The sequence below is a fragment of the Leucopleurus acutus genome (assembly GCF_964270905.1).
Source record: "Leucopleurus acutus genome assembly, chromosome: 3".
Classification (NCBI taxonomy): domain Eukaryota; kingdom Metazoa; phylum Chordata; class Mammalia; order Artiodactyla; family Delphinidae; genus Leucopleurus; species Leucopleurus acutus.
Window position 1 is genome coordinate 71,481,170 of NC_139145.1, and position 25,297 is coordinate 71,506,466.

A 25,297-nucleotide genomic window follows, 5' to 3' on the forward strand; every position below is an offset into this window, starting at 1 on the left:
CATCACATTATGCAGCTTCCGTAAGACACATAACAGGGCTGAGAAATTTCCTCTCATTACAATAATTACTAAAGAAAAGAAAAGATAGCGTGGTTAGGATATCTTTTCCAATTTTTACCCATTATTACAAAATTAGCATCTGATATTTTCACAATGTGGTGGCAAGTTCTATGAATACACTTTTTAAAAGAGAAGTTCTAACCTGTTTGAGCTTTTGATCTTAAACACTCAGTAAGGTCTGTATCAATCATAAAATCTTAAACATGTATTTAATATTTTTAGAAAGGAATTGATAAAAGGAGACAGTCACCTCAACTTCTTTAGGGGTGAAGGGGGGGTGTCAGCTGCTAATTTCTACTGGAGTAGAGAAAATAAAAATAATTCAAAGATCAATTCTTTCACTTTTAATAGTCACTTACCACTCTCAATAACAAAGAATTTTAAAAATCTTTAATAGCACTTGTAATTCCCTAATAATGTCAAAAACATTTTAATGCCCATTTCTAAAATGCTTCTCTTTAAGCTAAAATGGTTTTAATTACTTCAACTATTTGTTAAGACAATGAAGTTAAATTAAATGATAACTAAATTAACTTACTGTAACAGTCTGGCCTGCCTTCAGCACATATCTTGAGGTATATTTGTAACTGACTGATGTGTCTCCAATTTTTCTGATCATCTCCCAGCCTCCCATTGGTTGATCCTATTGAAAGAACAAAATAAAACAAGGTCACTTCAAATATACAGAAAGTTATGGAATAATCAAATAAATCAATCCATAGGCAGTTAAACTAAGACAACTTTATGACTGTCTTCCCATGGTTCATATTTTCCTACTATGAAAAGAAAACATGGTTTTGTCATTCAGAAAAACAGAAACTTTGACAATGCTGCAGTTTTAATTATTAAAGTGTTTAATTTTAAAGAGGACAAAACTGCAAGAAAAGGGATGTGTACCAAATTAAATGGTGATATTCAATGCTAGAACAGGTATATAATTTAAATTTACAACACAATCTAGCTTCATAACCACCATTATAAACATCTAATTTTTGATGCTTTAAGCTTTTAAAATATACATACATAAAGCTTGGAAAGAGAAGGAAGAAAATATGTCCTTTTTCTTCTTCATCTGTACCACTTCTGCCCATATTTAACTCTTACCTTAAAGCATAAGGGGCTCAATGACATAATGAGCCAGTCCCAAGCACCGGCTATCAACGCTAGCCCGCAGGCTGCCCAGAGCTGCCTGACTCTCCTGAGGAACGGTGCAGGGTATTAAAGCAATTAGCTGAATTAATTTATTTATATCCATCTCTAACTCAAAGACAGGAGTAAACAAGGCTGAGAGCCAGCTCCAGAATAGCTCCACAAAGCACAGCAATGCCATTTGAAAAACAGCCAAACTACTACAATGGAGTAGCAGTACTCTGTTACAGTACAGAGTAAAGTACTCTGTTCTTTAGTTTCTGAAGTCGTGACTAAGAGGGCTTAGAACCTATGCTCTTCCATATCAGGACTGCTAAAGCTCCTTTGCCCATCCAAAGTATTTATTCATCCACATGCAAGATAGTTTCAATAGCTTTGGTGAGAAAAGGAGTGATTTTACAAACATTTTACAAATCCTGAACATGCTCTGGAAGTGACATCCATCCCACTGCATCCCCACTACACCCCAGACCTGCCTTCCTCTGGCATCACCTGATACCCCTTCACGACCCCAGCTCAATGATGCCTAGCCAGGGTCTTCCCAAGACCTCCACTACTGAGCTCTCAAAAGCCCCAGCGCAAAAGTTCAGAATTCCCTGCTATGAATATTTTATGTTTACTTTTAAACAAATAATTTCAAGATAGGGCTTCATACTAGTCTTGATATAAATTAAATCAGTACTATTCATTCATTTATTTAGAGAGAAAAACACTCCCTACACGTGTCCGAGTCTGGGCTCGTATTTCCTTCCTTCCATAAAATTAACAGCTGGGAAAGAATATCTACCATCTATATTCATAATCTAACTTCTTCACAAATCTGGCTAGGTAGGACAGGGAATATTAATAATTCATCCTTAGGAAGGCCACGGTGACAAAATGACCAGATGTGAAAAAGAGCCCTGGCTCTCTAAAGAAGAGCTAAAGAATAAAATCTTTAAACTACTAAGCGCACCATCCCTCTTCCTCCTCCTATTTAAATTTATATTACATTTCATGAATTTAGGTTAAAAAGGAGAAGGAAACTCTTATTCCACAGACTGAATCCAAATAAAGGCTGAGAAGTTATTACAATTGCAAGACACCAATCAGCAAAGCCACGCTGGACAAAAAGGGGTCTGTGTTTCCACCTGTTCGGAAGTGTTCTTCAAGCGGATAAATTTCCCATCAACATCTATCTCTTCAATGCAGACATTCCCAGTGGCTGAGGCAGAATGAGAGATGCTGACACTACTGCTGGCCTCGGATTCTTCCACGTCCACTCTCTTCCGCTTCCCTCTGGTTGTACGCACGCTGCGACTCGAGGATGCGCGTGATACTGTCACACGGGAAGAAGGGCTCGGAGAGAGCTTCAATCTACATGGAGGAATAAAATATTCCAATTATGAAACACATATGCCCTTCCTACCTTAAAAAAAAGGATATTAATATCCTGTACATGCATTACTAAAGCAAAACATTAATGACAATCTGTTAGACAAAGCCAACATACATTTTTTTTTTTTTTTTGCAGTACGCAGGCCTCTCACTGTTGTGGCCTCTCCCGTTGCGGAGCACAGGCTCCAGATGCGCAGGCTCAGCGGCATGGCTCACGGGCCCAGCCACTGCGCGGCATGTGGGATCTTCCCAGACCAGGGCACGAACCCATGTCCCCTGCATCGGCAGGCGGACTCTCAACCACTGCGCCACCAGGGAAGCCCCAACATATATCTTAACGAAGAGAAACTTATTTGTGCTACAATGCCCACTGTCATACTTTTTTTTCTTTTTAAAAAAGTATTATTTGAATGTTTTAGGTAGGAATAGACTATAACCATAATGCAGGAAGTTTGGAAAACCAGGGGGTGGGGAGATGAGGGGAGGACATTGGGGTGAACATGTCATCTACCACCACCCTACCACAACCCCTGTTACACTTAGTACACTTTCCTTAAGTTTTTCATACCTGCATTTTCTTTTTACAAAATTACAGTCACAATGTATACAATACTGAAATTAAATGGCTTTTATTCTAAATCAGACACTTTCCCTTTGGAACTTTTTTCTCAGAAAAGGTATAAAAGGATTAATACACTAACCAGATTTGAAAAATAAGTATAAAGTCTCTTTCAGCAAATCTGATATTTTGCAACATATTAAATTATCAAAACATTTTAAATCTCAAAGGAAAGACTCTATCCTGACAGAGTTCAGCATTTAAAATAATAAGACTGCTTGAACATCTTCTACTGGTGAGGTAAAAGTATGATCTATTACTACCTATCTCTACAGCTAGGTATTAAAAGAAACAAGAAAATATTTAAAGTTGCCTTAATTGTTAAAAAAAAAAAAAACCTATTTACTTTTCTTTAAATAGAAAGGGTGGGGGCAAAAAGCAGACTATGAGGTAGGGTGACAACTAAGTTACTCACCTTTCTTCTTCGCCTTCTAAGAGCTTCCTGTACGCACTGATTTCCATGTCCAGGGCTAACTTTACATCAAGAAGTTGTTCATAATCGTTCAGCTGTTGCTGCATCTGATCCCATATTTCCGCCATCTCTCTCTCTTTGTCAGACAGCATGCGGCGAGAGTTGTCTCTTTCTTTAGCAAGCAAGTCCTCCAACTCTTGAATCCTCTCCAAACATGCTCTAGACTTAAGATTCAAGGGAACACATTTACTTTCTAGGAACATTCCAACAGTAGCACAAGGCAGCTATTCTAAACTATTTCCTAGACTGGAACAAATCCAATCTCTGACACCAGAATCCAAGAAAATTTTTATTTTAAGAAATTAAAACCCAAAAATTTCTCCAATACAAAATACAGCCCTCAGGAAAGTTTTATCTTATAAAAAGGCTAGAAAAAGATATATTCCTCAAATCTGTCATAAATGTACATATAATTTTTCTTCACTTGACCAAATAAAACAAAATTGTAAGCTGTGGTTTTAGTAAAAGTCAAGTCTGGCTCCCCTACAAACCAGTGAGCTCAAAAGAATAAAGTAACAAAAGTAAAGAATTAAAAGACAGAAAACTCATTGACAAAAGAAACCTAGTATCTTTTGGAGAAATGCTGGAACTGTTCAGAAACTGAAGAAAAGCGATTCCAGTTACCACTTTAGAACTGTTGTTCTTTCCCATGCTCAATCAGCATGCAAAGACTATATGATATATGGTAGTCTGGAAATATTATTGTAAACATAGAAACTTCATATTTGGTATTAAAAAAATGAAAAATCACATATCCTATACCAGAAGGTTCATCTTAGAAACCCTGTGGTTCACTAGGTAATTATTCATCTGTATTTCTCCAAGACAGAATTCATCTCCATAACCTCAGAAAATAACAAAGGCAATCAACTCAGAAAGACTGATGTATAGCTTAGGCCCTTAAATCACAAGTACCTGCGCATCAAAGCAGGAGAGAAAGGGCACATACTGTGCAAAAGTTAAATCTAGAAGGCTAAAGATAAAAAGGAGCTCTATGTTATGCAGAAACACTACACTCCAGGTTAGTGAATTTATTTCTCACAGGGGTACAGATTAAAAAATCTGAAATTACTTTGCATGTATACTGGGGCTGGATAAATAAGTAAATGGGATGGCAGAAGCCAGGTTTCTTACTCTCAGAGAGCAGTTACAGGTAAGCAAGGAAGGAAGCCTAAAGTGAACCCAGTGGTACAGGGTTAGAGTCAGAGACATATGTATAAACTCTTGGTTACCTTAATATAAACACAAGTGGACAGAGATACAATTACAGATAAATGTGTAAACATAGGTTAGCATATACACATTTATTACATAGCTCTGCCCACAAGCAGGCCTAGAAGCAATGACACCCCAATACCAATGAGCATACTCAGTGCCCAGATCTTAATTCTAGATGCCACTCTTCAATAAAAAGAACCAGGGCTACTTGCAGAAATAGCTGATTCTAGAGCTGGGGCAGGGAAAATACAAGATGAGCCTAGAGCATCTTATAGAACCAGAAAGTAAAGAAGTGCTCAAAAAAAGGAGGAGCATGGTAGCCAATCTGACAGAACTCCTTATAGCCAAAGCTAGAACAATCTGAGCCAGTAAAGCAATGTAGTATTCGATATTGTATTAAAAAACATTTTATAAAAACATTTCCATGAGTCCATACTGATATAAACAAATGAATGAATAAATAAATATACAAATAGGGGGAAAAAAGATGAATCTTTACAAAAGAATTCCATTTAATAAAGGTAAATACTTTCTTCAGGATGTGGAGCTAAATTCCTGCCCTTTACCCTTGAGAGTGGGATGGACTCAGTGACTTGCTTCCCAAGAACAGAGTATGGAAAGGCAAAAATAGTAACTTAACAGTGGAGAAACCTGGCAAACACTGTCTTAATCAATGGTAAGGGTTAACATCACCAGTGATGTTGTGTGTATGTCACGTAATCCCTGATATGATGTAACAAGAAGGGCACTTAAAATCCATAACCCCAGGCTGATCATGAGAAAAGCACCAGACAAACTTAGATTGGGGGACAGTCTACAGGACACCTGGCCAGTTCTTCTCAAGACTTTCAAGGTCATGAAAAACAAAGAAAGCCTAAGAAACTGTCACAGACCAGAGGAGACTTACAGAGACCTGTGGTATCCTAAAACACAAAAACTACAGTACAGCCTAGAGTATAGTTGATAGTAACGTACCAATGTCAGTGTCTTAGTTTTGACAAATGAACCACAGTCACCTAAGATGCTAACAATGGGGGGAAAACTCAGGGAGGGAAATAAGGGAACTGTCTGTACCAGCTTTCTAACTTTTCTGTAAAGCTACAATTATGCCAAAATAAAAAGGTTATCTAAAAAATAATCAACCAGGGACTTCCCTGGTGGCGCAGTGGTAAAAAATCCACCTGCCAACGCAGGGGACTTCAATCCCTGGTCGGGGAAGATCACATGCCACGGAGCAACTAAGCCCGTGCACCACAACTACTGAGCCTGTGCTCTAGAGCCCATGCACTACAACTACTGAAGCCGGTGCACCCTAAAACCCACACGCCGCAACTACTGAGCCCACGCGCCGCAACTACTGAGCCCACGCACTTCAACTACTGAAGACAGCACGCTCTAGGGTCCTCATGCTGCAACTACTGAAGCCCACGTGCCTAGAAACCATGCTCGGCAACAAGAGAAGCCACCACGTTGGGAAGCCTGCACACTGCAACGAAGAGTAGCCGCTGCTCACTGCAACTAGAGAAAGCCCATGCGCAGCAATGAAGACCCAACACAGCCAAAAAAATTTTTTTAATTAAAAAAAAATCAACTAATCAATTTATTAAAATCCAGAGACATTCTATATCAGAAGCAGGCATTCATCTCAAGAGTGATACTAAATAAAATCCTGCCTCAGAGAATTTGCATTTAACTGCATTTGCAAAAAACCAGGCTATAAACTGAGAAATCCATTTCTTCTCCCTCCTCTCAGGCTTATGATTTTTTTTGGTGGAAGAAAATATAAGAAGTGTAAAATGTGTCCTCTTTGGGAACTCCCTGGCGGTCCAGTGGTTAGGATTCCTCACTTCCACTGCAGGGGGCACGGGTTCAATCCCTGGTCGGGGAACTAACATCCCGCAGGCCACGCAGTGTGGCCAAAAAAAATAAATAAAACGTCTCCTCTTCAATCAATCTCTTCACGTTTATCTCCCATGTGGGAGAAACAGATGGGCAACAAGGTAGAATCTAAAGGGACATAAATCACCCAAGATTCAGACTTAATTTCTGAGCCTCAATTTGTAAACACCAAAATGTCTCTATTTGGCCGCCTCTGATGTTATAGAGTTCTTTAAGAGGGAAAAATCACAATCTAGGTATAAATAAGTTTTAAAGTTACTCTGAGTCATTTTGTATTTTAAATAGAAATAGTTAAATGTAGTTTAAATAGCTGCTCTACACCTGCTTTGTAGTGAAATACAACAAAGAACACAACATGAGAGATAGACCTAGATTCTTCTTCCTGATTCTGCCATTAACTGTAACATACCTCACTAAACTGGTATCCACATTAGGAAAACGAAGAGGTCTAACTAAACTATCTGTTAAGATTCTGCCTGTAACTCTACAGGCAGATGGAGTTAATATTTTACTAACTGGTTTCAAATGGTCTTCGGTTTTCTTTGTTTTAAAGTATGTAACATAATTGTACCAGTTTATTATGATCTAGCTGCAACAGAAGTTTCCAGAGTTCGGGTGTTAGAAAAACAAAAAGTAGAGGTAATCTCAAAGTGCCACTGTAGACTCTTTTGCCACTCAAACAGTCTCTGACCAATCAATTAATTTGGCCAAAGTCAAACATCTAGATAGAAATGAAAGAAATGCTATAAGCAATGTATGAAACTCCTAATTCCAAAACATAAAAACACTATCATATATATATCTCTTAAAAAATATTTTCTAAGTCAGCATTTTTTTTTTGCGGTACGCAGGCCTCTCACTGTTGTGGCCTCTCCCGTTGCAGAGCACAGGCTCCGGACGCGCAGGCTCAGCGGCCATGGCCCACGGGCCCAGCCGCTCCACGGCATGTGGGATCTTCCCGGACCGGGGCACGAACCCGTGTCCCCTGCATCGGCAGGCGGACTCTCAACCACTGTGCCACCAGGGAAGCCCCTCTAAGTCAGCATTTTAAAGGCTATGTCAGGAAGATCTTCAAGATGGCAGAGGAGTAAGACATGGAGATCACCTTCCTCCCCACAAATACATCAGAAATACATCTACATGTGGAACAACTCCTACAGAACACCTACTGAACACTAGCAGAAGACCTCAGACTTCCCAAAAGGCAAGAAACTCCCCACATACCTGGGTAGGGCAAAAGAAAACAGAAAAAACAGAGACAAAAGAATAGGGATGGGACCTGCACCTCTGGGAGGGAGCTGTGAAGGAGGAAAAGTTTCCACACACTAGGAAGCCCCTTCACTGGGGGGGTCGGGGGGGGGGGTGGGTCAGGGGGGAAGCTTTGGAGCCACGGAGGACAGCTCAGCAACAGTGGTGCAGAGGGCAAAGTGGAGAGATTCCCACATAGAGGATCAGTGCCGACCAGCACTCACCAGCCTGAGAGGCTTGTCTGCTCACCCGCCGGGGCAGGCGGGGTCTGGGAGCTGAGGCTCGGGCTTCAGAGGTCAGATCCCAGGGAGAGGACTGGGGTTGGATGCATGAACACAGCCTGAAGGGGGCTAGTGCGCCACAGCTAGCCAGGAGGGAGTCCGGGGAAAAGGCTGGACCTGCCTAAGAGGCAAGGGACCATTGTTTCGGGGTGCATGAGGAGAGGGGATTCAGGGCACCACCTAAATGAGCTCCAGAGATGGGCGCAAGCCACGGCTATCAGCGTGGACACCACAGACGGGCATGAAACGCTAAGGCTGCTGCTGTAGCCACCAAGAAGCCTGTGTGCAAGCGCAGGTCACTATCCACACCTCCCCTCCTGAGAGCCTGTGCAGCCCGCCACTGCCAGGGTCCCGAGATCCAGGGACAGCTTCCCCGGGAGAACATATGGCATGCCTCAGGCTGTTGCAATGTCATGTTGGCCTCTGCCGCCGCAGGCCCGCCCCGCATTCTGTACCCCTCCCTCCCCCAGGCCTGAGTGAACCAGAGCCCCCTAATCAGCTGCTCCTTTAACCCTGTCCTGTCTGAGCAAAGAACAGATGCCCTCAGGCAACCTACACGCAGAGGTGGGGCCAAATCCAAAGCTGAACCCCAGGAGCTGTGCGAACAAAGAAGAGAAAAGGAAATTTCCCCCAGAAGCGTCATGAGCAGTGGATTAAATCTCCACAATCAACTTGTTGTACCCTGCATCTTGGAATACCTGAATAGACAACGAATCATCCAAAATTGAGGCGATGGACATCAGGAGCAACTGTAGACTTCGGGTTTGCTTTCTGCATCTAATTTTTTTTCCGGTTTTACTTTTATCTTAGTTTACTATTTAGAGTTTATTATCATTGGTAGATTTGTTTATTGATTTGGTTGCTCTCTTCTTTTTTATATATATATAGATAGATACAATTATTTCCTTCTTCTGTTTTTCTGACTGTGTATGCTTCTTTGTGAGATTTTGTACAGCTTTGCTTTTACCATTTATCCTAGGGTTCTGTCTGTTTTTTCTGTTTTTTGTTTTTTTATTAGTATAGTTTTTAACATTTGTTATCATTAGTGGATTTGTTTTTTGGTTTGGTTGCTCTCTTCTTTCTTTCTATTTTTTTATTACTTTTAAATTTTATTTTATTTTTAATAATTTTTTTATTTTAATAACTTTATTTTTCTTTCTTTTGTTTTTTTTTTTCTTTTGCGGTATGCGGGCCTCTCACTGTTGTGGCCTCTCCCGTTGCGGAGCACAGGCTCCGGACGCGCAGGCTCAGCGGCCATGGCTCACGGGCCCAGCTGCTCCGTGGCATGTGGGATCTTCCCGGACCAGGGCACGAACCCGCGTTCCCTGCATCAGCAGGCGGACTCTCAACCACTGCGCCACCAGGGAAGCCCTTTTCTTTCTTTTTTTGAATTTTATTTTATTTTATTTTTATACAGCAGGTTCTTCTTAGTTATCTGTTTTATACATATTAGTGTATATATGTCAATCCCAATCTCCCAGTTCGTCACACCACCACCACCACCCCCTGCCACTTTTCTCTTTCTTTCCTTTTTCCTCCCTTTCCCTCTGAGCCATGTGGCTGACAGGGTCTTGGTGCCCCAGCCAGGTGTCAGGCCTTTGCCTCTAAGGTGGGAGAGCCAAGTTCAGGACATTGGTCCACCAAAGACCTCCTGGCTCCACATAATATCAAACAGCAAAAGCTCTCCCAGAGATCACCATCTCAATGCTAAGACCCAGCTCCACTCAACAACCAGCAAGATACAGAGCTGGACACCCCATGCCAAACAACTAGCAGAACAGGAACACAACCCACCCATTAGCAGAGAGGCTGCCTAAAATCAGAAGTTCACAGACACCCCAAAACACACCACTGGATATGGTCCTGCCCACCAGAAAGACAAAATCCAGCCTCATCCACCAGAACACAGGCACTAATCTCCTCTACCAGGAAGCCTACACAACCCACTGAACCAACTCTAGCCCCTGGGAGCAGACACCAAAAACAACGGCAACTATGAGCCTGCAGCCTGTGAAAAGGAGACCCCAAACACAGTGAGTTAAGCAAAATGAGAAGACAGAGAAATAATGCAGCAGATGAAGGAGCAAGGTGAAAACCCACCAGACCAAACAAATGAAGAGGAAACAGGCAGTCTACCTGAAAAAGAATTCAGACGAATGATAGTAAAGATGATCCAAAATCTTAGAAATAGAATGGAGAAAACACAAAAAATGTTTAACAAAGCCCTAGAAAAACTAAAGAGCAAAACAAACAATGATGAACAACACAATAAATGAAATTAAAAATTCTCTAAAAGGAATCAATAGCAGAATAACTGAGGCAGAAGAACGGATAAGGGACCTGGAAGATAAAATAGTGGAAATAACTACCGCAGAGCAGAATAAAGAAAAAAGAATGAAAAGAATTGAAGATGGTCTTAGAGACCTCTGGGACAACATTAAACACACCAACACACGAATTACAGGGGTCCCAGTAAGAAGAGAAAAAGAAAGGGACTGAGAAAATATTTGAAGAGATTATAGTTGAAAACTTCCCTAACATGGGAAAGGAAATAGTGAATCAAGTCCAGGAAGTGCAGAGAGTCCCATACAGGATAAATCCAAGGAGAAACACGCCAAGACACATATTAATCAAATTATCAAAAATTAAATACCAAGAAAACATATTAAAAGCAGCAAGGGGAAAGCAACAAATAACATACAAGGGAATCCCCATAAGGTTAACAGCTGATCTTTCAGCAGAAACTCTGCAAGCCAGAAGGGAGTGGCAGGACATATTTAAAGAGATGAAAGGGAACAACCTACAACCAAGACTACTCTACCCAGCAAGGATCTCATTCAGATTCGACAGAGAAATTAAAATCTTTACAGACAAGCAAAAGCTAAGAGAATTCAGCACCACCAAACCAGCTTTACAGCAAATGCTAAAGGAACTACTCTAGGCAGGAAATACAAAAGAAGGAAAAGACCTACAATAACAAACCCAAAACAATTAAGAAAATGGTAATAGGAACATACATATCAATAATTACCTTAAATGTAAATGGATTAAATGCTCCAACCAGGGCTTCCCTGGTGGCGCAGTGATTCAGAGTCCGCCTGCCGATGCAGGGGACACGGGTTCATGCCCCGGTCCAGGAAGATCCCACATGCCACGGAGCGGCTAGGCCCGTGAGCCATGGCCGCTGAGCCTGCGCGTCTGGAGCCTCAACGGGAGAGGCCACAACAGTGAGAGGCCTGTGTACTGCCAAAAAAAAAAAAACAGCTCCAACCAAAAGACATAGACTAGCTGAACAGATACAAAACCAAGACCTGCATATACGCTGTCTACAAGAGACCCACTTCAGACCTAGTGACACATGCAGACTGAAAGTGAGGGGATGGAAAAAGATATTCCATGCAAATGGAAATCAAAAGAAAGCTGGAGTAGCAATTCCCATATCAGACAAATTAGACTTTAAAAAGAGACAAAGAAGGACACTACATAATGATCAAGGGATAGATCCAAGAAGAAGATATAACAATTGTAAATATTTATGCACTCAACATAGGAGCACCTCAGTACAAAAGGCAAATGCTAACAGTCATAAAAGGGGAAATCGACAATAACACCATCATAGTAGGAGACTTCAACACCCCCCTTTCACCAATGGACAGATCATCCAAAATGAAAATAAATAAGGAAACACAAGCTTTAAATGATACGTTAAACAAGATGGACTTAACTGATATTTATAGGACATGCCATCCAAAAACAACAGAATGTATTTTCTTCTCAAGTGTCCACGGAACATTCTCCAGGATACATCATATCTTGGGTCACAAATCAAGTCTTGGTAAATTTAAGAAAATTGAAATCAAGTATCTTTTCCGACCACAACGTTATGAGACTAGATAACAATTACAGGAAAAAAAATCTGTAAAAAATACAAACACATGGAGGCTAAACAATTACTACCTAACCAAGAGATCACTGAAGAAATCAAAGAGGAAATCAAAAAATACCTATAAACGAATGACAATGAAAACACAACGACCCAAAACCTATGGGATGCAGCAAAAGCAGTTCTAAGAGGGAAGTTTACAGCAATACAATCCTACGTCAAGAAACAACAAACATCTCAAATACACAACCTAACCTTACACCTAAAGCAATTAGAGAAAGAAGAACAAAAAAACACCAAAGTTAGCAGAAGGAAAGAAATCATAAAGATCAGATCAGAAATAAATGAAAAAGAAATGAAGGACACAATAGCAAAGATCAATAAAACTTAAGCTGGTTCTTTGAGAAGATAAACAGAATTGATAAACCATTAGCCAGACTCATCAAGAAAAATAGGGAGAAGACTCAAATCAATACAATTAGAAATGAAAAAGGAGAAGTAACAACTGACACTGCAGAAATACAAAAGATCATGAGAGATTACTACAAGCAACTATATGCCAATAAAATGGACAACCTGGAAGAAATGGACAAATTCTTAGAAAAGCACAACCTTCCGAGACTGAACCAGGAAGAAATAGAAAAATTTAAATAGACCAATCACAGGCACTGAAATTGAGACTGTGATTTACAATCTTCCAACAAACAAAAGCCCAAGACCAGATAGCTTCACAGGCAAATTCTACCAAACATGTAGAGAAGAGTTAACACCTATCCATCTCAAACTCTTCCAAAATACAGCAGAGGGAGGAACACTCCCAAATTCATTCTATGAGGCCACCTTCACCCTAATACCAAAACCAGACAAAGATGTCACAAAGAAAGAAAACTACAGGCCAATATCACTGATGAACATAGATGCAAAAATCCTCAACAAAGTACTAGCAAACAGAATCCAACAGCACATTAAAAGGATCATACACCCTGATCAAGTGTGGTTTACCCCAGGAATGCAAGAATTCTTCAATATATGCAAATCAATCGATGTGATACACCATATTAACAAACTGAAGGAGAAAAACCATATGGTCATCTCAATAGATGCAGAGAAAGCTTTCGACAAAATTCGACACCCATTTATGATAAAAACCCTCCAAAAAGTAGGCATAGAGGGAACTTACCTCAACATAATAAAGGCCATGTATGACAAACCCACAGCCAACATCGTTCTCAATGGTGAAAAACTGAAAGCATTTCCTCTAAGATCAGGAACAAGACAAGGTTGTCCACTCTCACCAGTGTTATTCAACATAGTTTTGGAAGTTTTACCCACAGCAATCAGAGAAGAAAAAGAAATAAAAGGAATCCAAATCAGAAAAGAAGAAGGAAAACTGTCACTGTTTACAGATGACATGATACTATACATAGAGAAGAATCCTAAAGACACTACCAGAAAACTACTAGAACTAATCAATGAATTTGGTAAAGTAGCAGGATACAAAATTAATGCACAGAAATCTCTGGCATGCCTATACACTAATGATGAAAAATCTGAAAGAGAAATTAAGGAAACACCCCCATTTACCACTGCAACAAAAAGAATAATATACCTAAGAATTTACCTACCTAGGGAGACAAAAGACCTGTATGCAGAAAATTATAAGACACTGATGAAAGAAGTTAAAGATGATACAAATAGATGGAGAGATATATACCATGTTCTTGGACTGGAAGAATCAACATTGTGAAAATGAGTATACTACCCAAAGAAATCTACAGATTCAATGCAATCCCTATCAAACTACCAATGGCATTTTTCACAGAACTAGGACAAAAAATTTCTCAATTTGTTTGGAAACATAAAAGACCCCAAATAGCTAAAGCAATTTTGAGAAAGAAAAACGGAGCTGGAGGAATCAGGCTCCTGGACTTCAGACTATACTACAAAGCTACAGTAATCAAGACAGTATGGTACTGGCACAAAAACAGAAATACAGATCAATGGAACAGGATAGAAAGCCCAGAGATAAACCGACACACCTATGGTCACCTTATTTTTGATAAAGGAGGCAAGAATATACAAATGAGAAAAGACAGCCTGTTCAATAAGTGGTGCTGGGAAAACTCAACAGCTACATGTAAAAGAATGAAATTAGAACACTCCCTAACACCATACACAAAAATAAACTCAAAATGGATTAAAACCTAAATGTAAGGCCAGACACTATAAAACTCTTAGAGGAAAACATAGGCAGAACACTCTATGACATAAATCACAGCAAGATCCTTTTTGACCCACCTCCTAGAGAAATGGAAATAAAAAAATAAACAAATGGGACCTAATGAAACTTCAAAGCTTTTGCACAGCAAAGGAAACCATAAACAAGACCAAAAGACAACCCTCAGAATGGGAGAAAATATTTGCAAATGAAGCAACTGACAAAGGATTAACCTCCAAAAGTTACAATCAGCTCACGCAACTCAATATCAAATAACAAACAACCCAATCCAAAAATGGGCAGAAGACCTAAATAGACATTTCTCCAAAGAAGATATACAGATTGCCAACAAACACATGAAAGGATGCTCAACATCACTTATCATTAGAAAAATGCAAATCAAAACTACAATGAGGTATCATCTCACACTGTTCAGAATGGCCATCAACAAAAAATCTACAAACAATAAATGCTGGAGAGGGTGTGGAGAAAAGGGAACCCTCCTGCACTGTTGGTGGAATGTAAAATGATACAGCCACTATTGAGAACAGTATGCAGGTTCCTTAAAAAACTAAAAATAGAATTACCATATGACCCAGCACTGCCACTACTGGGCATATACCCAGAGAAAACCATAATTCAAAAAGAGTCAGGTACCACAATGTTCATTGCAGCTGTATTTACAATAGCCAGGACATGGAAGCAACCTAAGTGTCCATCAAGAGGTGAATGGATAAAGAAGATGTGGCACATATATACAATGGAATATTACTCAGCCATAAAAAGAAACAAAACTGAGTTATTTGTAGTGAGGTGGATGGACACAGAGTCTGTCATACAGAGTGAAGTAAGTCAGAAAGAGAAAAGCAAATACCGTATGCTAACACATATATGGAATCTAAAAAGAAAAAATAGTTCTGAAGAACCTAGGGGCAGGACAGGATCAAAGACTCAGACATGGTGAATGGACTTGAGGATATGGGGAGGGGGAAGGGTAAGCTGGGACAAAGTGAGAGAGTGGCATGGACTTATGTATACTACCAAATGTAAAATAGAAAACTAGTGGGAAGCGGCTGCATAGCACAGGGAGATCAGCTCGGTGCTTTGTGACCACCCAGAGGGGTGGGATAGGGAGGGTGGGAGGGAGAAGCAAGAGGGAGGAGATATGGGGATATATGTATATGTATAGCTTATTCACTTTGTTATAAAGCAGAAACTAACACACCATTGTAAATCAATTGTACTCCAATAAAGATGTTAAAAATTTTTTTTAAATAAAAAATAAAGGCTATGTCAATTTTAAGTAAAACTAAGGAAGTACTTCACTAACATGAGTCACTTAACCAAAAAGGAAGTTCTATGGCCTAACATGCAGCATGATGAAACTAAGACTCCACAACAAATACAATTAAGATATACAGTATGAAAAATATATGGTTCTTTTCTTTTTGGTGATCTTTTTAAGGTTAAAATTTATCAACCAAAGAAGATATCCCTTAAGATATGTTATTTATCATAAAATCTGATACCAGTAATGAATAGATGAAAGGATCATTCCCCATCCCCCTGAAATTTAGAGAGAAATTTTAAACTATTCTGGCTGAAGGAGGTGCTTCTCTCCTATTTCCTAAGGAGTGAGCTCCTCAAAACCCCCAGGGCCCTGCCTGCCATTTTTTAAAAACCACTAACATGAAGTTAACCAAAAAATTTGCAAAGATGCGAACATAACTACCAGGCAAACAGGGAAACAGCCCTGGACCTGAGTCAGAAGACGTAGCTACCAAATTTCAGAGCCTACCACTGTTTAACCACAGGCAAGTCTTCGTCTTTTCATCTGTAAAACATCCATACCTAGCATAATCAAGTGGATTAAGCACCAGCCACATCCCCACACCCCCCAAAAGACAGGGAATTGTAAAATTGAGGAAGAGGGGATAATTAGAATACGATTTATTAGATGGATAAAAGTAGTAAATGTCAACTCAGAGTAAAAACAGACAGGACTATTTTTGGAAAGGTACCTATTAAATGGTGCAATGGAAAAGAGATTGTTAAATTCTTTTCTTTTTTTTCTAGAATGCACTTATTCTCACAGGCATTCTCTGAAAGGCCAAATTCTTTTTTTTTTAATCTTTATTGGAGTATAATTGCTTTACAATGGTGTGTTAGTTTCTGCTTTATAACAAAGTGAATCAGCTATACATATACATAGATCCCCACATCTCCTCCCTCTTGCGTCTCCCTCCCACCCTCCCTATCCCACCCCTCTAGGTGGTGAGATTGTTAAATTCTTAAAAGAAAATCTTTGAAAAGAGTGAGGTGTAAAGGGAAAAACTGGGAACTATGAAAGAAACCCATTTATCAGCCTACATTCTCTGGGCCGGTCATTAAACTCACCCAGGTCTGTGGTCAGACTGAATGAACTCAAAGGTCCTTGTCCTTCCAGCTCTACTGTTACATGAAAACTTCAAAATACTATCAGGACAAAATAGGTCCAAAATAATTTTTAAATTTATGTTGTAAGTAATAAAGTAAGTACACATGATAAGCATTGTAAAAACTTCTGTTTTTTAATTAACTTTTTTTACACCACCCTGTTTTATATAACTCATTGCTTTCTAAATTCCTACAATAAATGTCTTCAGTTTTACAATCAGAAAAGGATATTACTAAAAACAAAAGAAAAAGAAAGCTTAATCAAGAATAAAAAAGTTTATTCATGTGGAAAATTTAAAACAACAAAATTTCCTCCCTTAAGGAAAACAGAAGCTGAAGTTACTTCCCAAGTAATTAAGGTGAGTAGATTATCAAAACATTCTGCATACTTATATGGTTGTATATGTACTTTGTGTGCACATCGACATCACCCATAGACTAAAAACCAGATTTCAGGCAGTGTCCACACCTGCTTACGCTGCACTCAGAGTGCACCATCACATACTGACAGGCACCCATCAACACAACCAGTAACAGTCATGCGACAGTTAGGCGTGCCAATGAATCAATGAGTCACTAAATTCTTAACTAAAACGCAAATTGATGCTACTTCCCAAGATACTAACTATTGGGTATTCTAAGCACGGAAAAAATTTGTCTAGAAACACAAAGCATTTACCACCCACACAGAATTTCTGCAGGTTTTTCTTCATTATGGTTTCTAAATGTGATGAAAAAGAGTACGTTGGAAAGAGCACTATGTGGAGATCAGGCTGCTGGATGGGTCAGAAAACCTGGGCCCTGGGGTAAATCCAAGGAATAAGCCAGCAGGTTGCACCCTCAAGGGCAGCTCTGAGTAATCTATTAGGTCAGGAACAACAGTCTCTGCTCAGAGGATGCTTATGAAATGACGAATAGAAAAATATCTGGACAGCACTGTGATACCAGAATTCAGGAAAATACTATCCTCTCTGAAAAGTTATTTCAGGCAGAGCTGAGCAGGTAGACTACCGTGGTGGAGGTGGCCTTCAAGTACAACTGCCATGCTTACTTACCTCTTTCTGTAGATTAGAAAGCTGAGATGAGAGACTCTCAATTCTCACACGACTTTCCATCAGTTCTTCCCTGGCACTGTTGACAGTAGATGTATTCATCTCTGACGACAGTCTGGCATTCTCAAGCTAAATAAAGAAGCAGACCATAGTCAGTTTCATCTAGTGAATTAGAACAAACAAATGAGGAACCATGATTCATCTCAAGGCATCTCATTTCAAACCTAAACCCTGCCAGTAACTAGTTGATGAAACAGGAAAAGCATCATGAAGTTTGCTGATGTGCTATGAATTACCTTAAAAGTCTTTCTGCCTTTTCGGCTCAATTCCCAATATAGGAGCTTAACAATGCTGATATACCTGGGTCTTTACCCAAAATTTAGTGCTTCAATATTTCATCCATTATATATCTAATGTCTCAGATAACACTGCTAATAAGGAGACTGGACAGGAACAATTTAACTGTGGTGGCATTTGTAGGAAAACAAGCATCATATACCCCTAACCCACCAAATCTGATACAGAATATAAAGCAATAAGCAGAAAGTACTAATTTAGAGATTATTTCAAACCAAACAGACACACTTCTTTTCAGAAGCAAAAAACAGCTCCTCTGGTAGAAACAATATCCCGCTCCTCCAAATGCCCACAGCATTCTGTTCTGCATGTGTCTCAGGCGCATTTTTTATGTAGGTCTCCTCCCTGGCTCCCTTTGAGGCCAGAGTCTCTTTGACTGACCAATCCTTACTTAAGCTCTGTCACTGCCAGCACAATGCCAGCACTGAGTAAGTGCGGAACAACTAAACGTAGGGATTAAAAGATCTCTCCCTCTCACCAGGCAATTACTACTTCATAACGTGGATTAAAAGCAACATGAACAATTTGAGGCCATGCAATGGAAATTATTTTCAACACCTCTATGACCCTAATTTTCTAAGTCTTCCACTAATAACTCTTTTTAATCAAATCATGTAACATTTAACACATTGGGGTAAAATTATTTACTATGAAAGCCCGTACTCAGGGAGTTAATAAATTTTTGCATGGTCTCCTAATACAAGAGAGAAGTTTCTATAGTCTTTTTTTAATGAATAATTAGTGGCAGAGGAAACTGCAGACACTGTCCATTTGGCCTTTGTTCAAAAAAGCCCAAAGTGTGGTGGTCACAACCTATGTACAATGATGACATGGAAGTCAGAACTAGATGCAGTCCAACAAGATTAGTACTTGTTACTGAAGGAGAAGCTATTTTCAGATGGCTGGAGTTTAACTAATATGACTTGACATGAATGATCAGTTGGACAAAGAGAAAAACCTTACCTTTGATAAAAGTGGAATAACCCTACTTTCTTTGAATAATCTCTAATAACACTTACTTTATAAAAAACTGCTTTCTTTAAAAAAAATCCATTTTTTATATCCATGGAGACTAAGGGAATTCATTTAAGAAAACTAGAACAAACCAAACATCAAGTCATGTTCTCAGGGAGACTATGGAACAAAGGCTTCAAGTGTGTAAAGCCATCCCTGGAAGAGTCTGCTCACTTTGGCGTGGTAAGTCTGCTCCATCTCTTCCTTGTACAGCTTGACTTGGGCATCGTGTTGCTCTCTCATCTCATGAAGGGCTTGAGCCAGCTTGTACTCATACTCAATCTGACGCCCAGAATCCACCTCTACCAAGCGAGTTTCATGCTTCCTTCTGGTCTCATTAATCTCCTGCGGGGAGCGGGGAATGACATAAAACCAAGTTACTTACCATAGCTGCACTAGTACAAGTCTGAGTGACATCAAGGCCATCTGAGGTATTACACACCAAGCTCCTCATGTTTTGTCCTAGGGCAAGTATGTGAATAGATACTTTTTTGCCTTCATTTTCAAGTAAGAAGATTTTTGAGCTGGAACTAATGACAGAAATGGTAGCATCTCAAGCCCTAGGAATTTTATGTTTCTTTTTAGTAGCATACCTATTTATTTCTCTAAAGGCAAGGAATGGCTGGAAGACTTACTAAAGTACCAGGCAATCGTGGATAACTAGGTACACTGAATAGCACGTAATTATTTTTCTAAATTGTACTGATGATACTAAGGACAACTCTGAAAAAAATCTAAAAGATAAGTTAGAAACTTATCAGCAAAACTTCAACTAGAAGATTTATACATAATAAAACTTTTCTTAGGCATACTAAGATGCAATAGACAGAGCAAGCTAATTTACATACTTATCCTAACAGCTGGTAGTGTGCTAAGGTATCAACATCAATTGATACAGAATCTTACTGACAATATTACGTTGCTATCTCAAGTACATATGACAATTCACTATTAAAGAATAGAAATAATAGGCATAATCCTTCACATTATGTTTTAAGGAACTATCCAAACTCGAATGGCTAGGAACACAAGTCTAAGAATAAAATTTTCATTCTAGCTTCTAGCTCTGAAAACACAACAGATCTGTCTTTAATGGCAATAATTAAAGAGGCCACAAGAGGGGGATATAAGAAGAACATGTTTCTGTATCATCTTACAGCATGCAGTTTTTCTTTGCATTTCCTCATTTTTCTCTTAACCAGAGTAAGATGCACTCGATAGAATCAGAAACCCAGGGTTCAAATTCCAGTTCTGCCATTAATCTCCCAAGGCTCACATCTATATGATGACGCGAATGATACTTAAATCATAAAAATATGCAAATAAAAGGTTTAGTTCAACAAATATTGAGTACCTACTAATCATTTTGCCCTTTGTCTGCCTCCTTTCCTCTTCTTCCTGTTTTTCTCCTTCCTCTTTCTTACCCCTAAACTGTTCATAATAAGGAATTTACATATATTTATTGCATAGAATTTTATTCTCCATGTTAAAAAAAAAGAAATGAGGAATATTTTAAATTCATTCTCAAAAAGGCAAAACCCCAAAATTCAAAGTTGCTACCCAAACATTCTAAAAATACTAAATTACTTTTTACTGATGCCGTTTTTCACTTAACATTTTATGTAGAATCAGTGATTTACAAAGAAAAAAATACTCAACTCCTGGTTTAAAGATGCAGGAGTACACACAGTGTCAAAAGTAAGAAATAATAGATCACGGACAATTTTAACAAAACAAAACAAAAATGTAGGTCAACTTAATATAAAGATACTTCAATTTATAAGCAGAACTGTAGTTAATAATTATATGACAGGGACTTCCCTGGTGGTGCTGTGGTTAAGAATCCACCTGCCAATGCAGGGGGACACGGTTCAAGCCCTGGTCCAGGAAGATCCCACATGCCACGGAGCAACTAAGCCTGTGCGCCACAACTACTGAAGCCCGAGTGCCTAGAGCCCGTGCTTGGCAACAAGAGAAGCCACTGCAATGAGAAGCCCGCGCACCACAACAAAGAGTAGCCCCCACTCGCCGCAACTAGAGAAAGCCCACGTGCGGCAACGAAGACCCAATGCAACCAAAAATAAATAATAAATAAATTTATTGAAAATAATAATAATGATAATAATTATTATTATATGACAGCATTCACTGTAGTTTACAAGAAGCTATCACACACAATATTCCACTTTGATCCTCACCACACCTTGAAGAAAAAATAGCAGGTACTGATATTTCATTTTTAAATAGGAAACTGATGCAAGAACTGTCCAAAGTCTGGCTGCTTATCCAGTGAGTGCACTTTGCCCCCACAATACCTAGTTTAATATTATATTGTCACAAAAATGGTCAGATTTTTATTATATTATTTTTTCTCCAAATAAAAAATATTATTTAACTTCTACAATAAATTTCTATTTTAAAAGCATTGTTAGTCACCGTTTTCAAAATTACATTACTTTTAAAAACATTAGGTATTTAACTGCATGTTCTCTAACCTGGGTGAATTCCAACCGTCTTCAATTTTGAGAAAATATATATTCCCCTTTCTTCAACTGTATTCCAGTATACTTCTTTTTTGGCAAATGTTGCTACCTTCACCCCTCAAGGCTTAACCAGAAGTTACGGCTTATAAATGATACTGTTAGATATACATATATAACTATAAGTGCTCTGGGTAACCAGCCCCCAGTGGTTGCTGCCTCCCGGTATTCACCCGCTGTGTGATCCCCCTTCCATAGTGCATCTTGGTTGGTCTGTGTGATGGGGAGTGAGGGTATATCACTTTGGGATTAGTTAATAGAAGTTAATGTGGCTTGTCTTGCTCTCTCTCTCTCATCACTCACTCGAAGAGTCCTATCGTGAGCAGCCCTATAGAGAAGCCCATGCTGAACTGATACTTCTGGCCAAAAACCTACGAATGAACTCCAAACCGGTTCCTGCAGCCCAGGCTGAAAGCCTGACTACAACCTCATGAGAGACCCTGAAACAACCATCCAGTTAAGCAGCTCTCAGATCCCTGACCTTCAGAAACTGTGAGATAATAAAAGCCTGTGGTTTAAGTTACTAAGTTTTTGAAGTAATTTGTTAATTTGAAGTAATTTGTTAGGCAAAACATATAACTAATACAAATGCAGAGGTTGATAGTAATTAACAGCTGTAGCCAAGCCTTTTTAAGTTAGGTGGAAGTAAAAGCTTTTAAGTTTACCATAGCACCCTGAGTTCTTCCTCGCAGTCCTTTAGCATCAGTGCCTTAAATAATTTGCCTACAAAATTCTTCCTATTTTTCATACCTATAGCTTATAACAAAGCCTTTTGGGATCCCTCCATTCCTTAAAAAAAATAAAATTATATATAATTACCTCCTCATACATGTTTTTACGAAACTCCAAGTCCTCAGTAAGGCTCTGACAGCGATTCTCCAAATCCACTTTAAGTAAAGTTTCATCTGCTAACTGTTTTTTCGCAGCAGCTAAAGAGGCTTCCAACTAATATAAGGAAAAAGAATTAATGAAAATTATACAGCAACCATTTAGCAATGAATTGAATAGATACCTACGGATTGAATCAAATCAAGTATTACAATTTCTATATATTTGTTAATGTATGAGAGTCCCTCATGATAACATTTATCACAGAACTGTGGGTTCAACTGCTGGTCCCACCCACAGAGTGTCACATCAAAACACCTCTCAAATTTGGTAAACGGCAACAGGGAATGAACAGAAGCCTATGACTTACATTTGAAAACTCAAACTAACGATTTTAGCTACCACTTTCATTTTTTCCTGTGTGCAGAGCACCATTATGACACCTTCTCTCTTCTTACCTCGCATTTTGGTACAATAATGAAATAGGCTGTGAGAGCAAGAAACAGAATGAGCATAAGCACAACAGAGAGGACGGAGAGCAGCAACAAGATCTGCATAATCCAGACACAAGGACTGAGAGGTGAGGGTGCTTTACATGTTAGCTAGTTCAAGGCTATCCTTGCAGGTTAACCACCCACCAAAATAACTTAATAAATTTTTAAAAGTAAAAAGCATAAAATAAATTTTACAATCAATCAATCAAAACAAATGGGGCAATTAACCTGCCAAATATGGCTCAAAAGCAGAGTTTACCTTACCTGGGCAATCTGATCCTTCAGATCCTCCAAATCGCTCTCTAAACTTTTTTTATCACCAAGAGCAGTAGCCAGAGCTGCATCTTTCGAATTCAGCGCTGCTTCGTATTCTCGAAGCTTGATCTGGGCTCCATTAAGATCAGATTCTTTCTTAGCATAACTGCAAGACATTTGAAAAAGTGCAAGAAATCAAATTATACCTCTGACTTGAAGCCTTCTCCCTCCCTGCTTAAGGGGGAAATAAAAGAAGAGGCAATTTAAATAAAGGCTGCCATAACCTACTAAAATTACAGGAGCAATTCAGGAACACTAGATCTAGAGTTTTTGTTGAATAATAACTTTCTCTTTCAATGATTTCCCTTCCCTGATTAGGAATGACTCTAGGTCTAAAATGTCCATAGGCCCAACGTACAAGAATCCTGGTTGTCTCTGAGGGAGAACACAAGTCCTCCTTTTTCTATAAAGAGGCATCTATATGCTTCACGAAAACATTTTTGAAGAAATGGAAATTTACTATTTTTAAATACAATGAATATTATAAAATAAGATGTACAGGAGACATAAATCAAGATAAACGATGAGATTAAGTAAGTGAAAATGAACTGTTACTTTAAAAAATAATTTTATGACTTGATGATATATAGAAGCTCCTTTGACATTACCTAAGAATTAACTGACCCTAAGCTTGCAAGTAGTTTCCATTTCTTACATAAGAGGTGATTTTAAAATTTCCTTAACTACAAATAAGGGGCTTCCTAGTATTTTGAAGAAAAGTTAATTTTTCCTGTTTATACTATTAACTACCCAAGAATGAAACTCAAATTAAGGTTTCTTTTACTTCTAAATATCACTTTTTATTAAATGGAATTCTACATTATAAAATTAAGGTTCCTTAGGATACATTTTGTCAAATAATTATATTTTAAAGATCAGTATTTTTTAATCCAAATAAGTCCATTATCATTAATTAGTCATATGGGCAAAGCCTTAATAACATAAAAATTTTTGATAGCCATTCTTAATTAAAACTGATATTACAGACAAGTATTTCTACTACTGATGTGTGAGAGTGGGCTTAACAGAGGAATCTTTAGTTAACAGAACTTTTTAAAAATATTGTAATATTATAATAAAATGAAGAAAACAGCTATCCAAAGGATAAGCAAAGGTAGTTTGAAAAGAAGATTTAATAGTACTCATTTCTTACTCATTTTGGTATTATACAACAACTACGTACACACATAAAATCTCAGCAGTCATATCACAATAATTTTTTTCTTAAATCCTGTATTTTTAAAAACCACAAGATGGCAGCCTTTCCCTGAAGACTTTGTTTAGAAAGGTGGTGCGGGGGGACGGACTGTTGGGGAAAAAAAATTCCATACAGTCACTACTTTGTAACAAAAATGCCTAGTTCATACAAGTGCTGAGTCTGAAAGCTAGGAACACCATAGAAAAGAATCAGTGCTTGTAGAGGAGCTATTACTTTACCTCACTATATAAATGACCAGAGCTGACAGGGAAAAATACCATAATAGAGAATTGCACAATATTTACAAAAGCTACTTACTCAAAATTACTTACTTAACAGTTACAAAAATTCTACTGCACCACTGTCTAATATTTAAGTCTCAGATCATAATGTGGTGCTTCTGAACATGGTGCCTCAAGGCAGGAGAGTGAACCTGTGCTTCCCAGAAACCAAAATGGCCCACCAAGAAGGATACTGAATTAAAAAAAAAAAAAATTCACACCAATTTTACTGGCTACTGCATGTTCTGTCTGTTTGATTTCATTGGCTTAATAGATAATAATACATGTCATGATTCCAAATTCAGAATGTTGTAGCACAAGTGAAATTACTGTGCAATGGTCTTGTGGAGTGTAGGAA

The 25,297-nt window shown here is 38.7% G+C and overlaps 1 protein-coding gene across 2 annotated transcripts in view; it reads right to left on the minus strand.

The window, feature by feature from the left end:
• The window catches only part of LMNB1 (lamin B1), a 67,791-nt gene that overhangs the window by 12,039 nt on the left and 30,455 nt on the right, over positions 1-25,297 (minus strand). For both annotated transcript variants that reach the window (XM_082836038.1, XM_082836039.1), the window contains exons 2-8: positions 23,410-23,566; positions 22,643-22,768; positions 19,458-19,628; positions 17,916-18,041; positions 3,621-3,841; positions 2,340-2,565; positions 599-703 (exon numbers count right to left, since the gene is read on the minus strand). In XM_082836038.1, coding sequence (XP_082692164.1) covers positions 599-703; positions 2,340-2,565; positions 3,621-3,841; positions 17,916-18,041; positions 19,458-19,628; positions 22,643-22,768; positions 23,410-23,566 — 1,132 coding nt within the window. The remainder of the gene's footprint in view (positions 1-598; positions 704-2,339; positions 2,566-3,620; positions 3,842-17,915; positions 18,042-19,457; positions 19,629-22,642; positions 22,769-23,409; positions 23,567-25,297) is intronic.